General features: G+C 38.2%; 1 protein-coding gene across 1 annotated transcript in view; it reads right to left on the bottom strand.

Moving 5' to 3' along the window:
* COBLL1 (cordon-bleu WH2 repeat protein like 1) overlaps positions 1 to 20,302 on the bottom strand; it is a 165,706-nt gene that overhangs the window by 17,141 nt on the left and 128,263 nt on the right. Inside the window, exons 9-11 of the mRNA XM_055572396.1 lie at positions 4,232 to 4,385; positions 3,683 to 3,757; positions 3,058 to 3,168 (exon numbers count right to left, since the gene is read on the bottom strand). Coding sequence (XP_055428371.1) covers positions 3,058 to 3,168; positions 3,683 to 3,757; positions 4,232 to 4,385 — 340 coding nt within the window. The remainder of the gene's footprint in view (positions 1 to 3,057; positions 3,169 to 3,682; positions 3,758 to 4,231; positions 4,386 to 20,302) is intronic.

Genomic DNA, 20,302 nt, shown 5'->3' with positions numbered 1-20,302 from the left:
ACAAAGAAATGAAGATATAATCCTAAATATTAATTTGTCTCATTTATCCAATGCAATTCTGGCAAGGAAGGAATTTTTAAAATAATAATTAGCTGGACTCTTTTAAATTCTGATTCAAAGCTAATAGCAAAATACTTGTCTAATGGTGAATAATTATGTTAATGTATAATCAGATTATCGCAGACATGCATTTCTAAAAATATGCTATCGCTCTAGGTTTTCTTTGTGGTAGAAAAAATGGTTACTTAAGCTTATAAACTTCAAGTTATATATTTCATTTAAGAACGTGTCTTTCAATTTAAATGACTTTTACCTTGATCCAATAGCATTAAATGTAAACAAAAAGAACACAAATTTTTAGATAGTCTACAAGTGTAATTATAAAGTGTGACTCAGTAGTTATCAGTACTGTGATTGAGAATTGTCTGAGCATTCTTTAAAAATACTGATGCTCACCTCTACTGTACATCTGTTAAATTGAAATCTCTGAAGGACAGGACCAAGAATTTTTAAGATTCTTTGGGTGATTCTAGTGTGTAACCAAAGTTAAAAGCCACTTACTTAGATGCTTAATATAATTTTTAAGATAATAGAATAAGCATTATGCTATGAAAATTGATTTTAATTCCTTTTGAGTTTGATTCTCAGAGGCAACTTCCATTAAGTCTTTTCTCTATATTATCAAAGTATAATGAGCATATACCTTTTAAGCAGATACACATACATTTCCTTCTCTTTTTCTTGTTGGATTATTTAATATAAATGGAACCATCATGTATCTGATGTTTTCAACTTTTGTTTCTCCACTCAACTGTATCTTAAAGGTTGTCCCATATCAATATGTGTGTGTGTGTGTGTATGATTCTTTTCAATGGCTGTGGTTAATATTTTGTTGAATAAAATGGTTTTATTATTATTTCTAACAACAAATGGCCAACAGGGTAAAAGACAAGGAGCCATCCTAAGTGGTTAGTGTCCACACAAGTTCTGAAAGTATATTTAAACCAAAGAATGAAGTTTTGGATCTCTGCTTATTTGAATATAATTCAGTTCCTCCACCCACACAATAGCAGCTGAACAAAGTTTAATTTTGCCCCAATTGAGGGAGGGGAAAAAAGTAGTATAGCATTGAATTGTAGTGATCTGCACATCTACAAAATTTAACAAAAAGTTTAATATATTTGAAGAATATTTGAAATACTTAAAATGTATTTGTTTTTACGCATATAGACAGAGTAGTATGCCATTTGTGATTTTTAATAAATATGGGGAATTTTAACAACATTTTTGTTATAAATCGAAAAGTAGATTACTAAGAAAAAATAATTTGACTCTAAGTAAATTTATATAAATATGTGCCCATACTTATACATACAAGTCTTTATTGTGACATGAAATAGTTATTTTGATGCCAATGTACAATATTATGCCTTTAAAGTAACTATATAGATATGACATCTATATATTAAGAGCGTATTTACATAATTTTAAAAATGTATCCAGGAAAACTTAATGGCCATTACGGTTTAGATGCAAGTGTGTTTTATAGATGGCTCCTTGATATATGCTAAGCTCTTTTGAAATTAACCAAGGTAACATTTAGCAAATTATTGATCTTTCTCCCTATTTCTCTCTTCACAATCACAAGTATTTTATATAGATACACAATTTTAAGCATGAGGTCCTCACTGAGAAACTGGTCCTAAAGTATGAAGAATGAGTCACATGTTTCAAGTCTTTTCAAATTATTTTTCTGGGGTTTTATGAAGTGAAGTCGCTCAGTCGTGTCCAACTCTTTGCTACCCCATGGACTGTAGCCTACCAGGCTCCTCAGTCCATGGGATTTTCCAGGCAAGAATACTGGAGTGGGTTGCCATTTCCTTCTCCAGGGGATCTTCCCGACCCAGGGATGGAACCCAGGTCTCCCGCACTGTAGGCAGACGCTTTACCATCTGAGCCACTTATACTTAGGAGTTACAAGCATTATATGTGTGCATGCTCAGTTGTGTCTGACTTTTTGTGAGCCCATGAACTGTAGCCCACCAGGCTCCTCTGTCCATAGAATTCACCAGGCAAGAATACTGGAGTGAGTTGCCATTTGCTACTCCAGGGGATCTTCCCAACCCAGGGACTGAACTCTGCATCTCCTACATTGGCAGGCAGATTCACCGTTGTACTACTTGGGAAGCCCAAGCATTATGTAGGCTTTCTTAAATAAATTCATTCCTGTCATTAAAAATCTTAGAAAAGGCTGTGATTCTTTTAAAAAAAATTCTAATCATCCAAGAGCACTTTCACACTTTGTTATTTGATTAGTACAGATTTTCCCAAGCTTTAAAAAATATTAAATCAAGTTTGTTTACTGATACTATGGGCAAATGACCAAATTTTAGAACTACAACAATAACAACGATTATAACAAAATGAGGCAGGGGCTGTGAACAATGAATACTTTTCACAGATGTTATATCGCAACTATCATATTTCAGCTTCATACATTCTAAGGGAAGACAATTCACTTTCAAAGAACAGAATATCCAAACCTTTAGTGTAGTTTAAAGATACAACAACTCCCAAAGTGTGTTTTAAAAAAAAAATTTACAAAAATATCATTTGAAAGTGTAATTATTGAAATTTCTTTTACATTTACTTAGCTTTCTATAATTTGAATATATTTATCATAATTTTTTCAATCCTTCTAAAGGTTACAAAATTGAAACAAAAATAAAATTTAAAATTCACAAAATTCAATTGTGTAAAAGAAATTCAAATAAACTTAGTTTGTAGCATCTTATGTTATTAAAGCTTAAAATTTCACTAAGCCTTTAGGGACATCTTGTATATTTTTCCTGGAAAGAGTCAAAAGGGCAAAATTGTTTGACAAACACTACCCTTTGCTAAAACAGAATTGTATTAGATTAAAGCTATTCTTGTGAACTTTAAAAAAAAAAGTCATTTATTCAGAAAAATGCTCACTGTATCCAACACTATTGTGGTTGTTACATGAATTATTTTTGCTTTCATTTTTAGCCACTGAGGAAAGGCCAGGTAACTTACAGGGCAGAGATGTGGCAGCAGCCTCAGGCGTTCCAGGGCACCCCGAGACAGGGGCTTCGGCGGGCAGCTGGGGCACAGCGCACTGTTCATTCCCAGGGCCGAGGGAGGCTTCTGCCAAAGAAGTAAAATCTGCGGTGATGGCACTTAGAAAACAGAATTAAGCAAACAGAGGCCGAAAGGCATTTTGGAAGAAATTATATTTATCACCATCACAGAATTAAAATTCTGATTGCTGTATTTCATGCTCTGAGCTCAGGAGGGGAATATTTTTCATTTCATACTGTATAATGTGGGTGTTAGCCACTCAGTCGTATCCGACTCTTTGTGACCCCATGGACTATAGCCACTCCTCTGTCCATGGAATTTTCCAGGCAAGAATACTGGAATGAGTTGCCATTTCCTTCTCTGATCTTCCTGACCAGAGATTGAACCCATATCTTGCGCACTGAGGGCAGACTCTTATCAACTGAGCTACCAGGGAAGCCCCTCCCTGGTGGGAAATGGAGTCAAAGTATCTGTATCTCCTTCCTGTACAGAGCATTACAAGTAGCTTCTAACTTCATTCCCCAACTCTACTGGAAGTTCTTTCTCAGTGGTTACAAGATGAGGAACAGAGGTGTCCTACCTGGGCTGGACAGGCCCTCCGAAGAGCTCACTTCTACACCACTGTCGGTAGGAACTGCAGGTACTGACTGCGTGGCTAGAGGACAGAAGAGACATAACCTATAAGCAGGCAGGTCACGTTCACCAGTGAAACAATTCCTTACTAGCCTAACTTAGTGACGTTTATATAATTCAGAAAGAGATAGCCCTAACCTCGTTAGAAAACACTTTACTTGTCTAGCTCTGATACAGCTAAATCTGGTTAGATTCCCAATCCTACATGTAGTCAGTCCTGGAAAGATAGTATCTTCTTAATAGACTCATAAATTATAATATGCTCATTTTAGGATCATGGAGCTATACAGCTTTACACTTTGTTAGGTTGCAGATTTTTCAAAGGTGGTGAGAATAATCAGGGACAATCTAAGTATTACTATTAAAATCAATTAATTAAAAGTTAAGTTTAAGAACTATTATTATTTAATAAAAAGACATGATTTATAACATATCATCTCTGTTGTCTAAAGAAAATACAGCACAAATGTAATGTTAATGGGAAAATTAACATTACCAGTCACATGACTGTTCTCATCACTTTGCAGCAGGACTGTTTTCGAGGGCGGGGAAGGTGCTTTTCGCTTTGTCCTTTTCAAAGATGAATTCCCAGCAGATGTGCTGCTGAGCTGCAGAGAACCCGTCCTCACCCTGCCTGCTCCATAGGAACTCTATAGAAAACAAAACAACCAAATGGAATCTCCATTCAAAAATGAACAGCAAGCTTTAGGAAGACACTGACCTTTCCATTCAAACACATCACATGCCAACATGGAGCTTACCAGTCAGGAAGCATTTACAGAGTATCTGCCATGTGCCAGAAATGGATATGTAAAGAAAAATAAAACATGGTTCTTCTCAAGAAAGTCAGGCTAGAATGGGAGGCAGGCATATAAACAACTAATTAAAATGTACATGACTCATAAAAACTAGCTTCCAAAGAAAAATCTAGAGGAAACTACTGGAGTAAAGTCAGAAGTGAAAAAGGGAAGAATATTTGTACATTGAGACTGGCTTGATCTTTCTCTTTTTAGCACAATACATCAATGACAAACATTTCAAAAATCTATATGTTTACCAAAAGCAAGGTCATCTGAGGTCCTTGACTCTATACCCAGCTGACGCTCACACTCACAGCATGTGACTGTCAGCAGGCTGGCCAGTGCCTCCTGGCCCATCGCCATGTCATCTTGCTCTTGACCTTTACAACAAACCTGCTTAAAAGAGTTATTCATAATTTTTTTCTCCCATTTCTCATCTGCCACTTGAACCCCTCCAATCAGACTTCTCTCAGTCTTTGATCCATTAAAACTATTCCTGTCTGTGAGATAATAGAAATACATTAAGGTCTCTGTCCCTGTTGCTGGCACAGAGCTCCTAAAACCCTTGAACCTTCCTAACTGACAGGAACACTAGAATCATCTCTTGTTCTAATATTGGTCTTGGGCCCTGGTTCCTGCCACACATCTGGTGAGCAGAAGTGAAATATTTTGTGTGAGTAGCAGAGAAGACTCAGGGAAGAAACACATAGTAGGAAAGAACTGGGCTTTCCCTACATTGGTAGAAAACGGAGTTTTTACTTTATACTATGAAAGTCATCAATGACCTCCTCCCTGACTAAATCAGAGGTTACTTCTTCAGTTCAGTCGCTCAGTCGTGTCCGACTCTTTGTGACCCCATGAATCACAGCACACCAGGCCTCCCTGTCCATCACCAACTCCTGGAGTTCACCCAAACTCAACGTCCATCGAGTCAGTGATGCCATCCAGCCATCTCATCCTCTGTCGTCCCCTTCTCCTGCTGCCCCCAATCCCTCCCAGCATCAGGGTCTTTTCCAATGAGTCAACTCTTCACATGAGCTCACTTATTGGACATATTAGCAGCATTACATAGCTGACCATCCTCTAAAGTCTCTTTTTTCTTACATCCAGAATACTATATCCTTATTCTGCATACATCTAACTTTCTATTTCTGTGTGTGTTCCTTTTCATCTAGTCCTTGGACATATTCTCTTTAATATCTATGCTCACTCTTAGTAATCTCCACTATCTCTAGGTTTTCTGTATTATTTATATTATTTACAGATCTTGGACCTTGTATACATATTTTCTATATTTATTTATATAAATAAATATTTGTATTATTTATATGGTGGTGATTCCAAACTATGTCCCCATTCCTGGACCTCTGTCTGATCTTCATTTAGTATCAAAGCCCATTTCAAACTCAGCGTGTCTAAAACTAAGATCCTGATAATCCCTCCTTTCATCTCCCCCATTAAAAATAATCCTGTTCTCACAGTCTTCCCTGTTTCAATAAAAAGCAAGTCATTCTTCCATTTGTTTAGGCCAGAACTTGTGGAGTCATGCTTCCTCATCCTCTGTCTCTCACACTGCACATCAAGTCTATCCTGTTGGCTCATCAGGTTCGACTGCTACCACAGAGCCTGAGTCACCACTAAGAACCTTCTACCTGGATTGCTTCTTCCACACTGCTTCCCTACAGTCCTTCCGCAACATAGCAGCAAAGGCGCCTGTTAAGACAAAAATCAAGGGGCTTCCCTGGAGGCTCAGTGGTAAAGAATCTGCCTGGTCAAAGCAGGAGACACCAGTTCAATCCCTGATCTGGGAAGATCCCACATGCCAGGTAACAACTAAGCCTGTGGGCCACAACTACTGAACCAGTGCTCTAGAGCCCGTGAGCTGCAACTACTGAACCCATGTGCCACAACTACCAAAGCCCACACGCCTAGAGCCCATGCTCTGAAACAAGAGAAACCACTGCAATGAGAAGCCCACACACTACAGGCAAGAGTAGCCCACACTCAGCCCAACTGGAAAAGGCCCATATGCAGCAACTGAAGACTGAGCACAGCCATAAATAAATCTTAAAAAAATCAGGTGAAAGCACTTTGTTCAAAACCCCCTAATAATTTCCCAAGTGATACAGAAAAGCCAAAGTCCTTGTAATGACTTCTAAGGTTATCAGTGACCCAGCACCTAGATCTTTCTGACCTCCTCCAAGTGTGGAGCGGAGTGAGCCACACTGGCCTTCGCGTTGCTTCTTGAATGTGCCAGAAGGAGTGTTCTCACCTCAGGATGGTTGCCCTTGCTGTTCCCTATCCCTGGAATGCTCTTTTTGTAACTTAACATCTTACCCTTTCATTTTCTTCAGGTCATTTCTCAAATGTCACTTCTCAGTGAGCTCCTCCTTGACTCCCTCCCCCCACCTACCCACCCACACACAATCTCTCTTCCTAGCTTGATTTATGTGCTTGTGTGCTTGTGCTAAGCCAATTCAGTCTTGTCTGACTCTTTGCAACCCTATGGGCCATAGCCTGCCAGGCTCCTCTGTCCATGGGATTCTCCAGGCAAGAAAACTGTGGTGGGTTGCCATTTCCTATTGCAGGGGGTCTTCCCGACTCAGGGATTGAACCCACATCTCTTGTGTACTCTGCATTGGCAGGTGGGTTCTTTACCACTAGTGCCGCCTGGGATATTTACTGTCAATGTTTAATCTTTCTCTAACAGACTACAGGATTGGCCTGTTTACCTTGTTTATTGTTGCTTCCACCAGGTTTGACTCTTAGGGTCCGGATGTTTTTTCCTCCTATTTTGCTCACTGCTGTATCTCCAGAACAATGTCTGGTTCATAGAAGATTCTCGATAAATATTTGTTGAATGAATGAGAGAAATGAACCAAAAATTGCCTTCTTCATTTGCAAATAGAGGCTCTTGATAAATTTGGAGAGTATGTAAAGCTTGGGCCATTCCAATCTTATGAGACAATGTAAGTACAGCTAAGGAAAGCAGTCTAGTTCGTAAGATGTTTATTAGTCATTATGTTTTGCTACACACCACAAAAAGTTCAGCCAATTACTCTTTTGAAATATTGTCATATTTCCATCAGAGAAGGAAGAAAGCCTGCCCTCCCAGAGAAAATTTTGAGTCAGCTGTTGTCTGTTAGGTACCAAAGTGGAAGGCAGATCATCTCACAGGGACAGAAGCAGGCTCTGGTCCACAGTGGCAGGCACTTGGCGGAACACACCTCTCACTATGGTTAAGTCATTTTAACAAGGGGTCAGACGGTGGCACCAGGCTGACCTTATCAGTAACTGAAACATTAGACTTCTGTACCAGTTGATAAATAGCTGCAACCATCAATCTCCTCTCCTCTCATTACTCTGGTCCCTTCTACAGAACCCCTTGCTGCTGCTAAGTCACTTCGGTCGTGTCCGATTCTGCGCGACCCCATAGATGGCAGCCCACCAGGCTCCCCTGTCCCTGGGATTCTCCAGGCAAGAACACTGGAGTGGGTTGCCATTTCCTTCTCCAATGCATGCAAGTGAAAAGTGAAAGTGAAGTCGCTCAATCGTGTCCGACTCTTAGCGACCCCATGGACTGCAGCCCACCAGGCTCCTCCATCCATGGGATTTTCCAGGCAAGAGTACTGGAGTGGGGTGCCATTGCCTTCTCCAAAGAACCCTTCAGACGTCTCCAAAATCCAGCATGAAATGAGTTAGAGCCTGCCACCCAAACCCAGATTTTGATTCTGAGTCACTAAAGCCAATTCTGATTAAATTAGAGGGTCACCCCCTGACGCACCTCACCTGGATGGGCATATGGGTGGGTCCTCACCCATATGCTGCTTGGACCTTTAAATAATTAGGAGAAAGGCCCTTGATGATAAGAGATGAGAAAGGAATGTAGTGATAAATCAGCAGTATTTAAATATCATTTTGAGTAGAACATAAAGTTTAAATAAAAACCTTCTTATGATGATGTGTCTGTGTTTGGAAATGTTCACTTGCCATCCTATAAAAGTAACAAATTTAGGGATGGTTAGGAAGAAGGCCAAAAATTCTCCTAAAACAATGCGGCACTTCACTTTTTGAAACACTGATCTAAAATATCAAAAGCAGTAAAAATGTCATTTTATATCTTGATGAGATTACTTCTGTAAAGCCCTATTCAAGTATGCCTCATTCCTATCACAGACCTAGTTTATCAAAAGAAACACAGTAGGTGATCAGGAAGTAACTGGTGAGTGCATGAAGCCATGGCTTCATCTGGTCCTCCTAATTCTACGCTGACGCCATGTTTCCCATCTCTGGACTGACTGCTTTCATGTCATCTGAAAACAACTTGTGTTCCCCTCCAGGTCAAGTTCCCAGCCACTTTATTGGTTTTCCCAGTCATTTATTGGTCTTTTCTCTGACCTGACAAAGGCAGTCACAACATGAATTTCTCAGACAACTATATCTGTTTAAGAGTTAGAGCTCTTAAAATGTGATTATAATATAATAAAGCAGATAGCACAGAAATTAAAAAAAGGGAGAAATGTATATACAGAGATTCACAAATTTATATGGACTGAATAACTCAAAGACAGAGTAAAAATAAAGTCATGTATTTCATTTATCATCCTAGAGGTCTTAAAATAAGCTAACTTTTTTTTTGTACAGGATATTTATATTTCTATGGATAAATAATTTAAAATTTGTCAAAATATACATATTTCAGCATCACAAATGTTAAACTATTTTTAGTAGCATTTGTGAAGACAGTTGAGGGAATGCATGTTAGAAGGGCAAAGCCATGAATGTCTTGCAGGGAGCATACGTTTTATAACCTTATTCTGTAAGATTTATCCCCTTCCTCTATTGTACGGGTGTGTAATGAAAGCAAATGGACTTGTGTTTCTAGACTAGCACATGGGTCATACAGACTTAAGAACAAAGACCTTTGAAGAGAACATGATCATCACTGCGTGTGACCAGGTCAACTTATGTTAACTATATCACTTGATTCCATGCTATAATTAATGATAAGAGCTTATTAAATTGATGACAAAAATGTAAACTTAACGGATGCTGTAAGATGGACCAGGCAGGATTTTTTAAGGAGTAAGAATGATGAGTTTAAAAAATAAGCCTCAATTAGTGATGGGAATATTACTTTCATTCTGAGATATGAATGATATTAGCATTCAAAGAATAGCTTAATATACATTTTTTGTTGTCCTATAAGAGAGCGCCACAAGAGTTTTTAAATATGTGTGTGTGTGTTTAGAGGCTGTTAGAAAAGAATTTTAATCAGCTAAGCAGCAGCCAAGAGAAAATCAAACTTGGACTTATTCCATGTTAATTAAAATATCGCTATTAAGATTAAACTGAAGGAACCCCTGGATCCTATATGAAAACATTTCTCTTGGGTAAAAACCTGCAGAAAAAGAAAGCGCATTTAAGGAAGAAGATCTAGGTATTTCTAAATAGATTGTAGCCAAGAAAACTGGCATGTACCTTGGGATACTTGTAGAATAACAGATCCAGTACACAAGTATCCAGTACACAAGTAGTATGTCTAAAAAGTAGACATATGTTTACATATGTTTAGTATGTTCTAAAAAGTAGACATACTAAACCAATGCAGTTATTTAAGTAAACACATCATGAGTGCCTATATAAAATAGTAAAGAAATAAAAAAGGGTGAGGAAGGGCATTATGTATTCTTCAGCCCCATTTTGTGCACTTCAGGAATATGCTCCTTAATCGACTCCCAGTGGTTCTACTCTTTCATTCATCAGGGTTGAGCTACCCAGGATGCTGAGTGTGAATCTGTCTAATTGGAGAGAAGTTTACAGAGGGTTTGCAAGCTGGAAGAGAGGCAATGTAATGGTTACCAAACACAGGGGCTTTGGAGTCAGTGCCAGGGCTTGCACCAGGACAGCATAGCATTTACGGTCCCTGCAACCTTCTGCTTCCTCCTCCACAAAGTGGGACAAGTAACAGTACCTGCTTCACTGGGGCTGGATGCTCCTGTGAAATGACCTGTGTCAGGCAGAGTGCTGCACCTGGTACAGGGAACCTGCTCCACAAATAGTAGCTCATGTTATGACACGTAATTTGCCTATTTTCAAGCACGTGAAAGTGTAAATAAGCAAATGACAGTTATAATTAGGGGTTAGAGCAAAAAGTATAGGTAAAAGGAGGTATTTAAGACTGGTCCTTTCTTTAGTGCTGGTGGTGGTGGGAGTCTTACTAGAGTCAGTCTCAGGTATAGTCAACCTCAAACAACTGCAGGAGCTTGTGCTTAGTCCACTTTACAAAACAATTCCACTGTGTGTAAAACTCCACTTTAAGTCACTTCAGGCAGCTTCATCATACCTTCATCAGACGTTAAAGGAGTTTAATGAAAGCTAAATGTTTAATACCAGTTTGTTAAATCTTAGTGGGGGGGGGGTGTATTAAAGTATATAAATCTGAAATATTTCATACATTTAGTGCAAACATTTAAAATAAAAGAACTGCTTAGAACTGTCTTTAGTTTTTACCAACTAGCCAAGGTACATTTCCTTTGTTCAAATTATAATGGAAATTTTTAAAAGGAGTTGCTGCTGCTGCTGCTAAGTTGCTTCAGTCGTGTCCGACTCTGTGCGACCCCATAGACCGCAGCCCACTAGGCTCCCCCGTCCCTGGGATTCTCCAGGCAAGAGCACTGGAGTGGGTTGCCATTTCCTTCTCCAATGCATGAAAGTGAAAAGTGAAAGTGAAGTTGCTCGGTCATGTCTGACTTTTCGTGACCCCATGGACTGTAGCCCACTAGGCTCCTCCGTCCATGGGATTTTCCAGGCAAGAGTACTGGAGTTGGTTGCCATTTCCTTCTCCAAAAGGAGTTGAGATCATATTATATTTAAGTCCAGAGGATTTACAAAACAAGAAAACAGAGGTTTCTTCTTACTATGGGAAAAAATGCTTTGGTTAATGATTAGAAATCTCCAATTATTTATTTTAGTTAGAGTCAGTAAGTCTGACTGCCTTCAGCAAAAACTACACCTCTAATAGTAACGTACATCACTGAATTTTATTGCCTGTGAAAAAAAAATTACTGCATAAACAGAATTCACTAATGAAAGTGACAAGGTCAAGCTGAAAACCGTGCCAGATAGTTAATCCCTCATAATTTACATCCAGATCAGAATTCACTGGTTCAAAATAAAAGTAAATTTAGCTGAAGAAAATAGAATTGAATGGCATTCAATAGATTTACTTAGTACTAGAACTGTAGTAGTTATTAAATTACTTATTAATCACAGTTGAATTACCTGATGTGGATCATTGAAATCAATATATTCTGGTTAAAAGAGAATACAATTAGGAAAATAAAAAGACTAAATCAAAGGATGGAAATACAGTGATTCAACCTCAATGACATTGTTAAGTGTTTCTATTAGAAGCTTTTGGATTTTAGTTTGTTTATAATACGATTTTCCATGTAAGGCGGGGTTGGGTTAGAGAGAACTTAAGCAATCTCTTAAAATTGTCTTAAAACTCATATAATTTTCTTTTCTTCTTTAGGCACAGATTCCCATTATCCTTCTCCAATTTGGACACTCTCAATAAATGCTGTAAAATAATACCTTATAATTGACATTAGCTTTTCCTAATTTACTATGGATTAATCATTTCTATCCTAATGACTAAATTTCCATTTAACTGAAGGTCATGCTTTAACTTTTTTTTTTTTTTTAAGCCAAAACCACAACTTTCAGGACCTTAGTTCGCTGACCAACAACTGAACTCTGCAGTGAAAACATGGAGTCCTAACCCCTGGACCGCCAGGGAATTCCTAACTCTTAACTCTTGATAGAATTCTAAAATACTTTTGCAACTTAAACGACAAATCAATTTTCTTAAACTTTAAACATAACTATTATACCAGAGTGAATGTAATATAGAAGTATAAGATGTTCTATTGAATTTCAAAATAGGCAAAGCTCTGAATGTAGGTTTTTCTTATTACAAAGAAATTGGTTTTATTATTGATTTGATCATAAAGTTAGCACAATCTCCCATGAGATTCAAACAGTGCATATGTTGATGAGAAAAAAAAAAAAAAGAAACATCACTGTAAATATCAGTAAATACCGGTTACCTCCTAGAAATTTTGTTGTCCAACCTTTACCTTATACCTGCATACACTCACACAGACAAATGCACACCAGTTTTGACTTGTGCTGGATGAAGGCATACGTGCCAGTTTCTTTGTCTATGATGGTTTTTCACACAGTATGCTATCGTTTGGTGGGTCTAGAGCAAGTTTCCTTTGCTGTCTTGAATCCTGCTTTTTCTATACCCTTTTCCCCCTTGGGCAGCACTTTGTCAAGACTCCTAAACATTTAGAACTTACATACTCTATTTTTTAATTCTCTCTGTAATCCTGTTTTAAGATCCTTCATTGATAGCACTGAAAGTCTAAGCTTGCTTTAGTCACCTTAGATTTTAAAAAGTCATATCAGTGAAGGAGTATAAGCAATAGGGGTGATATTCCAGGTATCAGACAACTATAATTAGGGAAAGGAGAAATAGGGAAGCAGTCTCAGGGCCTGGAGCTCTCAAATCCACACTATATAAGCAGGCATCTATTCTGCTAATTTTAATGCTGTTTCTATCAATCCCCTGAAATGAATTCTACAAGAGGTAGCAATGAGATTAGAGCAGGATCCACTTACAGATGTCTAAATGACTACCACCACCTTTCACTTGTGACTTTTAGAGTTACTAACAAGTTAAATCTCTTCAGAGGATTCTGAGTGGCCAAGCCTACCAAACCATTTGTCTTAGAATCATCTAGTTTTAAAGTCACTGTTCAGTTCAGTTGCTCAGTCTTGTCCGACTCTTTGTGACCCCATGGACTGCAGCATGACAGGCCTCCCTGTCCATTGCCAACTCCCAGAGTTTACTCAAATTCATGACCATTGAGTCAGTGATGCCATTCAACCATCTCATCCTCTGTCATCCCCTTCTCCTCCCACCTTCAATCTTTCCCAGCATCAGGGTCTTTTCAAATGAATTAGTTCTTCACATCAGCTGGCCAAAGTATTGGAGTTTCAGCTTCAGCATAAGTCCTTCCAATGAATATTCAGGACTAATTTCCTTTAGGATGGGTTGGTTTGATCTCCTTGCAGTTCAAGGGACTCTCAAGAGTCTTCTCCAACACCACAGTTCAAAAGCATCAGTTGTTTGGTGCTCAGCTTTCTTTAGAGTCCAACTCTCATATCCATACATGACTATTGGAAAAACCATAGCTTTGATTAGATGGACCTTTGTTGGCAAAGTAATGTCTCTGCTTTTTAATATGCTGTCTAGGTTGGTCATAGCTTTTCTTCCAAAGAGCAAGCGTCTTTTAATTTCATGGTTGCAATCACCATCTCCAAAGTGATTTTGGAGCCCAAAAAGATAAAGTCTGTCACTGTTTCCACTGTTTCCCCATCTATTTGCCATGAAGTGATGGGAAGTGAAGTGATGCAACCAGATGCCATGATCTTCGTTTTCTGAATGTTGAACTTTAAGCCAACTTTCTCACTCTCCTCTTTCACTTTCATCAAGAGGCTTTTTAGTTCCTCTTCACTTTCTGCCATAAGGGTGGTGTCATCTGCATATCTGAGGTTACTGATTTTTCTCCCAGCAGTCTTGATTCCAGCTTGTGCTTCTTCCAGTCCAGCGTTTCTCATGATATACTCCACATATAAGTTAAATAAGCAGGGTGACAATATATAGCCTTGACGTTCTCCTTTCCCTATTTGGAACCAGTCTGTTGTTCCATGTCCAGTTCTAACTGTTGCTTCCTGACCTGCATACAGATTTCTTAAAAGGCAGGTCAGGTCGTCTGGTATTCCCATCTCTTGAAGAGTTTTCCACAGTTTGTTGTGATCCACACAGTCAAAGGCTTTGGCATAGTCAATAAAACAGAAGTACATGTTTTTCTGGAGCTCTCTTGCTTTTTCAATGATCCAGCGGATGTTGGCAATTTGATCTCTCGTTCCTCTGCCTTTTCTAAATCCAGCTTGAACATCTCGAAGTTCTCAGTTCATGTACTGTTGAAGCCTCACTTGGAGAATTTTGAGCATTACTTTGCTAGCGTGTGAGATGAGTGCAATTGTGCAGTAGTTTGAGCATTCTTTTGCATTGCCTTTCTTTGGGATTGGAATGAAAACTGACCTTTTCCAGTCCTGTGGCACTGCTAAGTTTTCCAAGTTTCTGGCATAACAGTGGCAAACTCATTGTTAGTCAATGATAATAACATCTGTGTTGTCTGGTTAACAGACTCATTAATCTGAGCATACCTTCCTCAAATTTTATTACCTTCAGCCTCTTTTAAGGGATGCCCAAAACACATGTGTTGGCTTTTTGTGTTACAATCAAGAGTTCAAGGAGAAAGATCTCACTTAGCCCATGATTTATCCTTCTTCAGGGTTCAAAAGTCTTTGGATGAGTAATACCAAGACTAGTTATCACTGTCTAGTGTAACACTGACCAAACCCAAGACCCCTACAACAGAGCACTTTCATTTGTTAAAGCCCAATTTTAAATGACAACAACTTAAACAAAAAACAATTTTATAATGCTAGAGTTGAAAAAGACTTTTGGAAATTTTGTTACAAAACCTTATTCTACAGAGGAGAAACCCAAGCCACAAAATTCAATGTCTTGTCCTTCAAGGTAGAAGATGATGAAGAAGACAATGAGAAAAATGACCCCCAAACGAAGAATATAAGAGACCTCTGGCAGATTCAAGAGTCTCTCTCAAGCCAGGCTAGGGTTTCTTCTGCCACAAAATAATTCTTTCCAGCCCTCTCCACACATATCAGAATAAAACTAAAACACAAATTTTACAACCTGTGTTACACCTGTTCTTTCAAGGGTTTTACTTTTCTCTCCCTCAGGCAATCTGCTTCCATTTTATCAATCCTCCAGTACTTTGAGAAAGTATGTAATCAAGTCTTATTAGTGGTAATCCCTTACTTATAACATTTTTTAATGCCTGAAGATATGGGCCTAAGTAGTATATCTTGAATGAAAAAAGACAAGATGAACCAGGAGAAAGCCGAGATCAGGATCAAGTTAAAAAGAGGACAGTGGTAACTATGGTTCTCTGTGGTCATAGTGATCAAAACAGAGGGATGTCTAGAGGCACAGCGGAGAATACTCTACAGGTAACTGAATTAGGGTCTCTACCAGAGTAAAGGAGCAATCAAGGGAACAGACTAGGACCAACTCAGTTCATCCCAGAAGAGAGTTCAGACTGTATGGCCAGCATTATCCAAGTGACCCCCACCTTTTTATTACTGAAGCTCCAGGAATGGGGCCAGCTTCTCTCCACCCTGACCTCTGTTAATATGCTGGTTACCAGAGAAAGGCATGTCTTTAGAACCATGTGGTCCCAAATATCACAGTGGTAGAAAGGCTAAGAAAGCTTTGTCCTACAAGAACTTGTAAAGGAAGACCCCTAACACCGATTATTTTCTATGATACTTAAAAAAAAAAAAGTTTTGGCTGTACCCTGCAGCATGTGAGACCTTAGTTCCTTGATCAAAGATTGAACCTGTGCCCCCTGCATTGGAAGGCGGAGTCGTAACCGCTGGACCACCAGGGTAGTCCCACAATGATATTTATTAATATGTACTCAGAATATGTACTTTAGAGAGGCAAACTAGATAAGGAAGTGAAAGTCCCACTAATTCCACAAATGACCTATTGTTCTTTGAATAGTACTGTTCTTTAAAATTTAGCAATTTTATAATGTGCTTAGTTCTTTGCATTTAGGTCAGAGGTAAAGCTGGCAGAAACTTAAAAAGTAATTGCTCAGAGGAATGTCATGAACATTAAATGAATAAAGTGAGCCTTGTCTGAAATATTAGCAAATGTTATATAAACATTAGTCATAATTTCTGCCCTTGTGTGATTATGACCCTTTCAAGAATTGATGAAAAGTACAATGCAAAGTATGTCTTGTATCTGGGGAAACCTTAAAAGAGGAAGCATATTAAATATTTTATTGTGCTGGTACATTTCTCTACTGAATGAAACAAGTCATATTTTTGGAAGTACAGACAGCTGTATACTGTATATCAAGCTGAAAATGCCATGGCAACCACTGTTCCTAGGCAATTGGAGAATTATATGTGTGGTCCACTTTCTATATCATAAGTGGAAAGTAGAGGTGAAAATCAAATGTTATGAGATAACATGGAGAAAAAAATTAAAAAGGGGTATATTTCTGAAAAATTATAAATATATGCTCTATTACAACAACCTTAATGACTCTGCATAAAATGACTAGATTAAACTCATTAAGTGAAGCAAGTCCAAATATATGCTTGCACATTTCCTAAATGTATGACAATCTCTCATCTATTTGTAAAGCATGATAAATATTAAAAGACGAAATTGGGTAAGAGATGAAAAATGTCAAGTATTTAAAAAAAAACAAATCAGCTGTTAAAAAACTAACACTCTAGGTATTATATTTCACTTGCATAAGACTATATGGCAAAGAATTTCAGTTTCTCAACATTTGAGTGTTTGTCTGCAGCAGAGAGCAAAATGAGACCAAGTGAAATGCCCAGTCAAAAGCATTCCTGGTTGTGTTTCCAGCCAAAAGTCAATATCCTAAAGAAAATGAGATGTCATGCTAGTAGCAGGGAAAAGCAGTTTTCTGTTGTATACACACACATCCAAGGAGCAAAGTCACACCAAATGTGTGAAGAATTCTCCGAAAGATTCTTTGGATTCAATGGGTAAAGATTACTACAGCTTCTGTCCAACTCTCCTTCCACTTCTTCAAATGTAAAATAAGCATAAAAGGTTAACTTGTCAATAATACTAGGACGTCCTTTGGCCACTGATTTCATTAAATGTGCTCTTCACAGATACTTGGTCAGCAGACATGGGTCAGAAACTGGATTTCTGAACTTAGTTTCAATCCCACAACTCTAAGTCACTTTTAAGTCAATACCACTGCATTTCTGACTTCTGTCATGTATGAAGTCAAGGACAACCTTATTTAAAAAAGTATATGCATTTTGTGCAGTGATACATGTGATCTAGTCCATGAAATGACAGCATGGGCCAGCTCTTACATATGTTGTTGCACAAATGGCATTTCACATCTTCAGGCAGAATCATATTCAAAAAATGCTTTAAAAGAACCAAGGAAAACTGCCAGAAAATTTCTAATTGGATCGTTTTCTCTTCCAAATGAACATTTCCATAGAAAACAAGGTATTTCACCTTTACAAGGAAAATGACACTGTAGAAGTGACAGTAAACTATGCAGTCTTTTTAAATATATGCTGTAGATGGATAGAATTAGAGATGCAGAAATGTTCCCCCAAAAGGTTAGGACAAATTATTTTACTAACTAGGATCATCATTGAGTTCTCTTTGGAAACTGCACGACTGGTTGCCAAAATTAGCTCAGAAAATCAACAGCCTTTTATGTGAATATTTTCAGTTGATGCTCCAAAATCACTATCCAAATACCTTAATTTGCCAGTGCTGAGAAATGCCTTAGAGGAATGAGGCAAACTATTAAATACAGACTGCCAAAAAGTATAAAATAGATGTGGTTAGCAACATTTTTTCCAAGCTACAGACTGACTTATCTCTAAGCCTAAGGCAAATAGAATTATCAGTGATTACTAAAGAACATTAAAATAAAAACTCAAAATGAATAAAACTGTGCTAACTATAAATCATTTTCTCACACATTACTGTTATTTCTCTCTCTAGCTCAGTTTCCTGGTAGTTCACCCACAAGAGATAAGCATTTGCTATTTCTAATATAATGTAACTATTTCCAGTACAGTATTTTCTTTCTGCTTTATTCAAAGGATGCTTTGGGGGGAAAAACTGGAAAAATCAGAATGCTATAGTTCTGTTAAACAGCGCACCCTTGTGGTTTATTTTACCACCTAAACAATAAAAATCATAGGACAAAGATGTATCCAAAATTTTCACCAACTTGGAAATTATTGTGTTGTTTATTTTTTTCCAGTAATTTTTCCAAGTTTGGTATTACTTTTAGGCTTTTAGGCAGTAAAAATAGTGCCTTTTTAAAATTTCAAATTCAAAACTAAATTGTTAAAACATATAAAATGTCTACAGTGATTATGACTATATGCTTTGCTAAATTTCCTGAATATTTTCATCTGATGCTATAAAAAAAATTTCAATTCAAGAGTGAATTTCATTTATATGCATTAGGTAATGCACACTACATTTTAGTTGTTGGTCCTTAAGCTTTTAACACAACCCTGCCAAAATTCTGGCTTCTTTGTAAAAGCTTAGGAAAAATATGGCCAAGAATCATTTGAGCCAATTACTATTAAAAAGTAAATGTAAGCAATGTGTAAGTTATCCAAGTACTTCTTAAAATTTACCAGATCTACCCATGAAATGGCAAGAATACACAGAAGAACTGTACAAAAAAGATCTTCACAACCCAGATAATCACGATGGTGTAATCACTGACCTAGAGCCAGACATCCTGGAATGTGAAGTCCAGTGGGCCTTAGAAAGCATCACTATGAACAAAGCTAGTGGAGGTGATGGAATTCCAGTGGAGCTCTTTCAAATCCTGAAAGATGATGCTGTGAAAGTGCTGCACTCAATATGCCAGCAAATTTGGAAAACTCAGCAGTGGCCAAGGACTGGAAAAGGTCAGTTTTCATTCCAATCCCAAAGAAAGGCAATGCCAAAGAATGCTCAAACTACCACACAATTGCACTCATCTCACATGCTAGTAAAATAATGCTCAAAATTCTCCAAGCCAGGCTTCAGCAATATGTGAACCGTGAACTTCCTGATGTTCAAACTGGTTTTAGAAAAGGCAGAGGAACCAGAGATCAAATTGCCAACATCCGCTGGATCATGGAAAAAGCAAGAGAGTTCCATAAAAACATCCATTTCTGCTTTATTGACTATGCCAAAGCCTTTGACTGTGTGGATCACAATAAACTGGAAAATTCTGAAAGAGATGGGAATACCAGACCACCTGATCTGCCTCTTGAAAAATCTGTATGCAGGTCAGGAAGCAACAGTTAGAACTGGACATGGAACAACAGACTGGTTCCAAATAGGAAAAGGAGTACGTCAAGGCTGTATATTGTCACCCTGCTTATTTAACTTCTATGCACAGCACATCATGAGAAACGCTGGACTGGAAGAAGCACAAGCTGGAATCAAGATTGCCGGGAGAAATATCAATCACCTCAGATATGCAGATGACACCACCCTTATGGCAGAAAGTGAAGAGGAACTCAAAAGCCTCTTGATGAAAGTGAAAGAGGAGAGTGAAAAAGTTGGCTTAAAGCTCAACATTCAGAAAACGAAGATCATGGCATCCGGTCCCATCACTTCGTAGGAAATAGATGGGGAAACAGTGTCAGACTTTATTTTTCTGGGCTCCAAAATCAATGCAGATGGTGACTGCAGCCGTGAAATTAAAAGGTGCTCACTCCTTGAAAGGAAAGTTATGACCAACCTAGATAGCATATTCAAAAGCAGAGACATTACTTTGCCAACAAAGGTCCGTCTAGTCAAGGCTATGGTTTTTCCTGTGGTCATGTATGGATGTGAGTGTTGGACTGTTAAGAAAGCTGAGCGCCGAAGAACTGCTGCTTTTGAAGTGTGGTGTTGGAGAAGACTCTTGAGAGTCCCTTGGACTGCAAGGAGATCCAACCAGTCCATTCTGAAGGAGATCAGCCCTGGGATTTCTTTGGAAGGAATGATGCTAAAGCTGTAA

The sequence above is a fragment of the Bubalus kerabau genome, chromosome 3 (assembly GCF_029407905.1).
Source record: "Bubalus kerabau isolate K-KA32 ecotype Philippines breed swamp buffalo chromosome 3, PCC_UOA_SB_1v2, whole genome shotgun sequence".
NCBI lineage: Eukaryota > Metazoa > Chordata > Mammalia > Artiodactyla > Bovidae > Bubalus > Bubalus kerabau.
This window is presented reverse-complemented; position numbering and strand designations above follow the sequence as displayed.